General features: G+C 38.1%; 1 protein-coding gene across 1 annotated transcript in view; it reads right to left on the reverse strand.

Annotated features, from left to right (window-relative positions):
• Positions 1–1672: 1672 nt before the first annotated feature.
• Positions 1673–10532, reverse strand: part of ADAT2 (adenosine deaminase, tRNA-specific 2) — a 14376-nt gene continuing 5516 nt past the window's right edge. The window contains exons 2-6 of the mRNA XM_009998546.1: positions 10440–10523; positions 4298–4448; positions 3619–3725; positions 1855–1927; positions 1673–1713 (exon numbers count right to left, since the gene is read on the reverse strand). Coding sequence (XP_009996848.1) covers positions 1673–1713; positions 1855–1927; positions 3619–3725; positions 4298–4448; positions 10440–10523 — 456 coding nt within the window. The remainder of the gene's footprint in view (positions 1714–1854; positions 1928–3618; positions 3726–4297; positions 4449–10439; positions 10524–10532) is intronic.

Consider the following 10532-nt stretch of genomic DNA (forward strand, 5'->3'; position numbering starts at 1 on the left):
GCTGTCACTGATGTCAGTGACAAGCCAGAAGTCTTTTAATTTGGACTTCACTGACTTCTTCAAGGTAAGAAAAAAAGCTGAGAACTGAATCTATGTATCAGTATGGATAAACAGCCAAATACCATAACCACACGTGTCCCCACTTCTTTCCAATAAAGCCATTGCAGTCATTAAAAATGGTCTTTGCCTAAACAGCTTTTCCAGCTTAGCTCTCTGGTTCATAAGCTCTCTCAGCTCCAAAGCTGATGAAACCTAGACATTTATTTTGGTTATGGAAAGGACTCAGAGGGTACTGTAATAGTCAGGAGAATAGGATAGGTCACAGGCACCAGTTAAAGGGCATAAGTTACAGGAATACTATTTATACACTCTGAAAATAGCTATTGTGGTAAATAGGCTTCTCTCCCACATCACTTTGTAAACAATAAGTAAACACACAAAATATTAATTCTAAGCTATGAGGAGCAATGGTGACAATTTAATGCTTGTAAGACTTTTCAAAAACACTTCTGAAGGTATTTGTTTTAAATATCTAAAAGCCTTAATTTGTTCTGTTTTTGTAGCCACGGAATTCTAATAACTCTTTTACATTAAAAAAAAGTTAAGGCATTTCTCAAATTTCTGAATATCAGCCAAATAAGTTACAGTTTTATGCTTCAGAAGAGTTTTCACTGAGATGTACATAATAAAGATTGAACTGTACTTGTGTTCTTAATTCATTAGTGGAGCTGTAAGGCCCTCTTCTGGATTGTAAATTACTGCATGGAAAGCAAAGGGCATGTCAATGGCAAAGCCAACCAATGCTAAGAAAAGATGAACGTCTCAAAGATATTTTGTTCATACTATTACCAATTTCACTTCCTGGTCTTCACCTGGATCTGCCCATCTCACTCACTAGAATTTAGAAGCCTAGAATAAGTTCAGCTTCCTAGTGGATTCTTAACAATGAAGTCTTCCTTATACCAATCTTCACAAGAGGAGAAGACAGTCTAAAGACAGTTGTGGAAAGTTTTCCCCAGAAGTTTGTATGAAGATGCTGAACAGCCACATGATGCTTACGCTAATTATCAATAGTGCACACAAACAAACATGATTCTGCATATACACCTGTGTACATAGGGATGGGACTTCCAGAAGTTACATGTGAAAATTTGGCTTATGCTAGAGGGAGTGTAAAAACCTAATGAAGAACCATTACAATGGTCCTACCCCAAATCTTTGAGGACTGTTCAATTCCTTATATGCCTTTTGATTAAATATACACACAAGGACTGTGAAGGTCTTGAAAATGTAACCTTCCAAGATTCTCACTTGGATTTGCCTCAGCAAACACTACTGAAAAGAAAGATGCTTCTCCACAGACAGAAAAGAAATATTCTAGAATATGTTGTACAGAATGCCATAATTTTAATTGATCCATTTGGCTGAGAACAAGTATAATTGAACCATTTCCTTCTTTCTAAAAACAACCACTTACTCTTCTGCTTAGTCACATATGATAAAAAGAAATCACGTACATAAAAATGCAGGAACAGGTAGGACGTATTCTGTTATTAAAAGGTCTGTACAGAACATTAGAGAAAGTTCAATTGGACTGTACTTTTTAAAAAAGGACACTAAAGAAACCTTCGTGTGTTGTTTTGGTAAGTTTCTGTCTCCCATCCTCATAGGGCTACTTACGATGGTCCTTCTTCCGTACTTTTGATTTTGGTGCTGCCAAGAAGAAACAGAAAGGGAGAAAAAACATCAGAAATGAATTACACTAATACCAGCGTAATACTGATTCCAGAGCCAGCACTCTTTTAAATTACATTCCAAACGGGATCAAAATGGATCCATCAATATGAAACCTACCATTGGGATTTTCTTGTCTGTAGAAAGCTTGTAACAGTTCCACTGCTTCTTTGGCACGATAGCCAGACGTGCACTGTTCAAATTAGAATGATGATCAATGCATCTGACAATAACATATTCTACATTTCACAAGAATGCACAGGATAATTGTAAACAACTGTACTGCCTATTCCACTAATTTACCATGTACCTTTAACTATTTGGAGGTCAGAAAAATCTCCTTTTCAGCTTGAATATCTTGTACATTTGAAAAATACTATGTTGAGGCTTAGCAGAGTAAATTATTTCCCTAATAACTTAAAGTAAGGCAAAGCAAACCTTCTTAGTAACTAATGTAATTTTTTTTTTCTTCTTAATGTTTGTTCTCAACTTACTTCATATATTGTTCAAGGACTTGGAAAGGTAAGAGACATAAACCTAGGTATTTGTAGATAAGATTTCTACCAGACAATGTATGTCCACACACCTACTCCTTATTCCTAACAGTCACCTCTCAGACCTTTTTGGTCCTTCCAAGACATTTGTCCAGGTCATTAACATTAATGATGAAGCACTTCAATGTCACTAACACTAAATTAATCACCATCCACACCAGATAATAATGAATTACCCCTATACATCCCACTTCAGCTGCCTACAGAAAAAAAAGAAGGATTTGGAGTAGCAAGAATCTTGTCCTTTATTTCTTCTGAACATACAGAACAATTAAGTAACACATGCCAATATTAGCAAATTAACACTCTTCCAGTACTGACTATACAAATCAATTTTGATGCTAGTTTCACAAAACTTCTGAGAGAAAGATGCTTGGTATGTTTACAGTGGACTGCCAAATAGTATATTTTGCTGTCTATAATTCTTTCTGAGCCTGAAACCTTTACTGCTTGTTTCCAATGCTGTAATATATTACTTATTTTTTACATTCATTACTCACAAATGTTACATCTGGAAAAGAACTCCAAGAACCCTAATAGGTATCCCTGTATAAGACAGGATCATCGACAACTGCATATAATGCAATACATACAAGGCTAGTGATACTCTCTATCTGTATGTACATATAGGTATGAAGGTAGACTAGTAAAATTCTGTAAATCATAATTTATGTTTACTATAGCTCTACTGAATGCTTGTCCAGCCTTTTCTAAATGACAAAAATGCCTCAGTCTCCTCAGACACTCTGTTCCAGTCCTTCAGTATCCTTACTGTTCAGAAAGTTTCCCCAATATCTAAACTAAATCTCTTCTGCTACTCTTAAGAGTCCCTATTTACAAACTCTTATGTATTACGTAAATCTAAGTGAATGTGTTTTGCCTCATATATGAATAGGCTGGGAACAAAAACACAATCATTTCCAGCAACTTAGTAAGTTGCTGTTGCTTGATTTATTGATGTTTGTGCATTATGCAGTTTAAAATAATTTTTCCCTTATTTCTTCCTGCAGCATACACTTACTGTTCTACATACTACACATCTTTTAGATATATTTATTCCCTACCTCATTCCACGAGTGTAATTCTTTCCTTTCCTCTTTGATGCATCCTTTTAAATCTTTGAAGATTGCAATCAGGCTTTTTCTCAATTTTCTTTAATTTAAGGACTTAATATTTTTACATTATTTCCCTGTGACATCAAGTTTACTTAACTGCTGATCATCCTTCATCTGAGTTCTCCTAAGCTGATGCGTAACATTCTCAAAGCATAGTAACAAAGCTTGGCACAGTACCCTAGCTGAAAACCAAAGGAAAATATTTCATAGCTTACTTCAAATGGGTCTCCTGTGTTTACCAGATCATCAGATGAGATGCTCAGAACTGAGCCACAGCCTCCAAATCGCTCATTTCGACAGCCATATACGACCCGTGGAATTTATGTGAATGAGTTAAGGTATTAACGTAAAAGTGAAAAGCAAGCAAGAAGTGAAGTAGCCTGATTTAAGTAGGCATTACATTTCACCAAAACGTGCTTGTAGTTTTCAAACTAGTTTGCACTACAATTCCTCCCTCATAAAATCAGTACTTCTGAGTAATGCAAGGTGTATTGCTGAAGATGCACATCCGGTCTTCCTCAGAAAAGAAGCATGAATCCCAAAGCAGATCCATACAAAGCCATGATTTACCCATTGTTACAACATTCAAAACTGAACACTGAGCTGACATTAGCTCATTTTACTCAATGACAGGTATCTCTAAATTAATGTCTTTTTACATCCCTAAGATAGATCCTTGTTTGCCATAATGGCACCAGTTCTCTCATTCCTGAGCCTCTCACTGTTTACCATGCAGTTTAAACGGAGGTGGCTGCAGACTCTCAAGTCACTGGTCGGTGTGCCATTGCCTGTTGACTTGGCCTGACAGTGGCAAGCTCTTCTCTGCACACTCAGCGCCAAAACAGTACCATTTTGACACATGGTTCCCCAGCATGGATAAGCATGAAAGGATACTCATCAAGCGCACGGCAGCTGCGCACATGATACAAGGCTCTACAGTTACATACAGTATTGAGTGTGGAAACACTTCTGTATAATCTCTGTTGTGTTCCTTGCACCAGTCAAGGACCTGATCAATCACCACCATTTCTGCGTGTCGAGTAGCCTAGGAGATAAAAAGAACATTTTCTTAAAGTTTGCATTGATTCACAGCTTTAAGCTTCTTACTTACAGATATACAAACGACATAAAATGCTATGTCATAAATGATTCTTTCAAGTCAAAGGCACAATGGCCTGACATCTAAGTTGTTAACGATTCAATTATTTTTACTTCTGTTAAAGAAGCAATGTAATGCTTTCTTGAGAAGTTTCATTTTAGTACACCTCTTTGCTAACTGCAGAATAAATTTCATGCAGCCATAACTGCAGAAGAAATACTCAACCCAAGAAAGAAAGTATTGAACCTCCATCTCATACGCAGCACACAAAAGATCCATGAGTGCAAACTGTTTTGTTCTTCTACTTGTTCATAAGCAGAGGAGACTGCTTAGAAGCTCTCTCTCTGTTGTGCCAGCACAGTAAGACAAGACAAGATTTATCTTTTATTTAATCCAAGGCGACAGAATTAGGAGTATCTTGGAGGTCACAGCAACAGGTATGGCATAAAAAAACCAAAGAGAAAAGAACTGTTGGCTTGAATTGCAGAGAGACAAAACAATCATTATTTGAATTAAGGCTATTAGTATTTTCCTTCTTCTTAATCTGTTTTGGAAAAAGGATGGCTTTGACACAGGTATTAGACTAAGACTTAATCAATTTGAATTATACTTGTACCCCTGCTACATATGTCTTAATATGGCCCTAGATAACTTCCACTCAATGCATGAACTTGGGTTAATATTTTAGTACTGTGAAGATCTGTGGCGCTAACTGTGAGATGCTCTAAAATATATGGCAAAAGACTCATGTATCAATAAATCAGTGGTAATTTTAATACTGTTTAAAAATGTTTTAAAACTCCTACAGAGATCTGTGCTGCCAATGCCTATGCTAGCAAATAGTTCAGTGCAAGAGGAGGGTATCTGTAGAGTAAAACAGGGCTGAGGACTCAACACCAATTCAGGGGAGCTCACGCTGGCCTAGCTCCAGCTTAGTCCCATAGATGGTCTACTCCCAGCAGCTGCTGGAGTGCATTAGGCATGCTCCCTGAGAGCATCTTTTCAGTGTAGTTTCATCTGAAAGGAAGACAGTTTGCCATCTCTGAGACACAAACCAAAGTGTGGCAAGCAGACATAATCAAGACATTTGTTTCACAAGTGCACTTGTGATCTGAACTAACATAGTCATGAACCCACTTGGAAGAAAAACATGGATCAGAATCAATATGCAGACATGATTCCTCCAGACCTACTGCTGAAATGTTGACATGAAGGTTCCCTAGCTGAATAAATGAGATCACACCAGCTGAAGTTTCAGTGTACACATCTTATGGAGACACAAAGCATGATCCTCTCCAGCAGAAAGACGCCTCAGAACTACTACAGCTACCATAACTCATTAGTGTAAGTTGTGGCAATTCTAATTATGTACTCCTCAGACCAGAAGGGACATGAATACCATACTGGCTTTTCAACTCCTGACCATGAACTGAAAGCACATAAGCAATAAGCCTTTGTTACCATATGAAAATGTAACCTGTGACCCTGCATTATACTGAGCACACCAAGTGGCTTTTAGGCCTCTGCTTAACTTGGGAGTACAAGTTAAGAAAAAACATGCAGCTGCTGGAAGTCATACCAGCTTCTGCAGTAACAGAAGACAGCTACAGAAAAGAGGTTATGCTAATATAGAATATTACTAGACTTCAGTGTATCCACATCTTTAGTAATACAGACTGGTTTGGTCCTCTCACCTCATGAAGACATGGGAACACCAAAACAAATTCCCCACAGGGTGAGAAAGGATCATGCAAGTCACAGAATAGGCTCTGTACAGAGACTAACTAGAGCACAGCTCTTACCTTGCCAGATACAGTAATTGGTTTTCCAAGTTAAGATGGCTACGGTAGAGACTTTAAAAAATGAAGAAAAATGTGAAAAAGCAAACAGTAGATTGTTATTTATTATTTCTCATAACAAGCAGGCACCCAATGAAATTATCAAGCTGCAGATTTAAAACAAACAAAAGGAAGTATTCTTTCACAAAGCACATAATTAAATTGTGGAACTCACTGCCACAGGATGCTATGGAAGCCAAAAACATACATGAGTTCAAAAAAGGTTTAGAGAAATTCATAGAGGATATGTGCTCAGACAGCTATCAAAACCAATGATCCAGATACAGACTTGGGTTCTGAAGTCCTTAAGCAACTCACTTTCAGAAGCAAAAAAGTTTACACAACTGCTGTCTTGTTTTCCCAGCTCCTTCCTTAGGCATCTGCTGAAAGTCCCTCTTAAAGACAAGATATGGGTGAAAAACTAACCTTCCAGGTCTGTCTTAACATTTCGTTTTGTATTGCACTTTGACTAGATCGTCTTTTTTAGTGACTTGCTGTATGTAAAATAACACATTGACTCAATTACTCATTGACTCAACTCAAGCTTCTATAAGCTCCTACTGGTTTTTATCTTCCCAAATCTTGTATGTTATTTTAAAGCCAAGAAAACAAAAGCAGGTATGAGTAGCAAGGGGAAAAGAGTGTTAAGGAGTGTTAAATATTAAAGAGTGGCAAATGGCATTCCAAGGAGAAATTAGGTGAAGCTGATGTCAGTGGGGAAAAAGCCTTGACAAAGCCTTAAAATAGTGCCCAAAACTATAGCAAATGTTTTATGGTCAAATAAAGATACCATCACTGCCACCAAAAGCTTACCTTCTAAATCTTAGACAAGAATTAACAAGTTAAAGGGGACCAAAGCCCCAAGTTCTGTATTATCTTGTAGCTTTGTTAGTAATTTAAGAGTGCAAACAATGCTTCATTGTCAATCACTGTGTCCTGTACTTGCAGGATCATCTGGGCAAGAATGCATGCTACAATGACCCAACAGAAGATAACAGAGGAAAAGTCTGCATGAATCAGCCAAGGACACAGGACAGACAGCATATTAGTGCAAGGCCAATTATTGCATCACAAGATGCTGAAAAAAACCTAAAAAAACAGTTCTAGTTGGGAAGGGTTACATATGTTGTATGGAAGAAAATTTTCAGGTTGGTCTCTGACCAAGACTGTGAAGAAGTAAGTGTGGGAGCTGCCAGAGGGAACACAGGGCTGGCATAAGCCCCTGACTGTATCGCCAGGCTTTTAAAAATTAGTCTTACACAGACATTTGTTGCACTATTGCCCAACGAATACAAGTAATGACATGCCCAACCATTTTGAAATTCTGATGCCATAGCCACACTCCTAAAAAATAAAACAAACACAGCTGTATAAAAATTCCCTTCTTCCAACAGCAACTTTTTCCAGAATAATGTGATGACCAGTAATCTGATGATCAGTAATTTTGCAAATAACTTCCACAGAGTAAGTGGCAGTATCTGTGACATGAACATGTTCTGCTATGGACACACAGGGCAGAAAGTATGCAGAGTGACAGGAGACAGCCTGAAAAAAATCAGAGAGCTTTCAGCAGCTGAATCTTTTTTGCCAAACTGAACAGTTTAGGAACAGAATGAAAGCAGGCATAAAGAAAAGACTACCTGCTCCTCCCTCCAGCCAGTTAGATCACAGGATGCAGAGACTTACTTAAGGAGAAGACAGGGAATTTATTTGACACAAAACCTAGCGGCAAGTTGACTCCTGAGCAAGGGCAAAATTGTAGGGAAGGTCTGCACATCTAACTGGATAAATTATTCTTTTTTAAAAGTGAAAAGAAAGTTTGCAATGAGTGAAAAAAGCCAACAGCAAAGGCTAAAGGAAGAATAGCCAAACATCAACCTTGCAAAACAAAACCACAATTTTTCAATAAAAATTATGCCAAGAATGTGGTCAAAAGCCAGAATAAGAATATGGAAGTAGAGATTATAGTATATGGGATACAGAATTACAATGTTAAAATTGTTAAATTGCCTAGGGTATGGAAGAGGGATAAGGGGTAAATTCTCAAGTTGGTAGATTATCTCCATCAGAAAAATACTAACAAACTCGTGCAAGCAACTGCCAATGCCACAGCACTGCTTTTGAGGTATCCAGGGAGAGGACCCCATGACTGAAACTTTTCAGAGCAGACAGAGTCACTGTAATGAAAAATAGGAAGGATATACAATCCTGACATCTACAGATCTGGGATAGTCTCAACAGCAAAACAAGCAACATAACAAACTCTGAAGGTAGTATTATAAGGGCTAGTCTATGAAAGGGAAATGAAATAAAATAGAATGTAGATTTACATAAGATAGCTGACACTAAATTAACCTTGTAACTTCCATTGTCAAATGTTTTTTCTAGGCAAGAGAAACACCAGTCTCATCTCCCTGAACTTCTACAAAGCACCTGGCACAGCACAATATGTGAAATTATGTCAGTCTGGGGAAAACAGGATAGCACAGGAAATGTAAGTTAAGTAAAGAAGTTGCACTGAAAGTGGAAATACTTAACCAGAGGGGACTAATCTGCAAAGATACTCAAAGATAATTTTGCTTAGATGTTTTCAGTTGTGACATTGGCATTAACTGGAGAAACACCTATAGAAAATAACTAACAATGTGATGTCTTTCATGTGATGAATGACATCAGAAGAGACAGGGTCAAAGCATCACTCAAGAAGTGGATGGTCTTATAGATGGGAGTAAAAAAAACTCCAAAATCCTACAAATGAAGAATAAAAAAACAGCATTAAAGACCAAGGCAGCTCCAGAAAAGATGGGTGGACTTATTTGCAGGAAGAGTAGGAAGTATTCCTGCTATCAAACAAGGCACAAGAGAAAGTCTATCTGGAATAAAGTATATATTTCTGGTTAAATCAATTCAAGAAAGGTTAATCTAAAGTTGCAACAGATGTATACAAGTATTATTAGAATGAATGTACAAAAAGGGCCTATCTTCTGAGATAGATGAACCTATGTAAAATAAAGGATGATGCTGGCACAAGAGCAGAGAGATAGACATGGATCATGAAAAGTTTAAAACTGGAAATCAGATAGTTTTTTAGGCACCTGAGGAATGATATTCTGGAGAAGTCTTCCAATGTGAGGTGGGACAAGAAATCAGTTTCAAAAAGGACCTTGACAAATTTATGGTGTCTGCTGGAACTGCCTCAATGGCTCAAGAGGGGTTTTCTTTCCCAGAATTTTTCCTAAACAATGCCAGGAATCATTGGGAGAAAACTGAAAACAATTTCCTGAATTTACATTTTCCAGCAAGCGCCTCTTTCAAGCTCACATTTTCTTTTAGACTATATGGAGCAACTAAGTATTTGAAATAAAAATTAATGCACCAAATTTAGAGTACCCAGCATTTCCAGCACTATAATAAAAGGATTTATGAAAAACTAAGCCACAAAAGAGTTGAAATTTGTACTAAACAGAAACTGAAAGAACAGATTTGTTTTCAAAGATATTAACAGCTTAGTGTTTCCAAGATAAGGACGAATTTTTGTAACAGGTTGCTTGGATTTAAGGATATACCTTCTGGCAACCCCCATGTTAATACAAAAAAAGATAGTCCAAAAGCTTCCTTAGTATTTTAAAGTTGATTCTGATTTTGTTATCTACCTTGTCACTTACGTTCTGCCCATGCAATTTTTACACAGCATGAGTATCTCTGGCACAATGTTCTCAAGAAGTGTCTGCTCCCCACAGACTTACACCGATTGAACTGGAGGTACCAGGCTTCTCTGCCAGCTGACTTCCTTGACTTGTATCAGAATTATTTTAGTACATTATGCATTGTCCTGTAGCACAGACTAGTATAAGGATTCATTTTTACTGTTAAGTTTCGAGCTGACAAGGCTCAATCTTCACCCTGTGTTATCTTTCCAGATTTGAGACGCCAACAAGAAGTTGATCCCGCGACCAGACCCATTCACACAAAACTCCCAGGTCCCTGCGGGGCTTTCAGGGCCTCCCCGCAGGCCCAAGATCCCATCCGACGGGTACAATTTCCAGCACGACGTGTAAAACCCACACCCCCAGCCCAGGCCCCTCGCCCGGGGACTCACGTTCTTCGTCTCGTTGACCTCGTTGCCGCCCCTCCCCAGGACCTCGCCGTCGTGCACCAGGAGGCAGCCGACCGGGACCTCCCCCTTCTCCAG

This window comes from Chaetura pelagica, unplaced genomic scaffold (assembly GCF_000747805.2).
Source record: "Chaetura pelagica isolate M959 unplaced genomic scaffold, ChaPel_1.0 scaffold455, whole genome shotgun sequence".
Taxonomy (NCBI): domain Eukaryota; kingdom Metazoa; phylum Chordata; class Aves; order Apodiformes; family Apodidae; genus Chaetura; species Chaetura pelagica.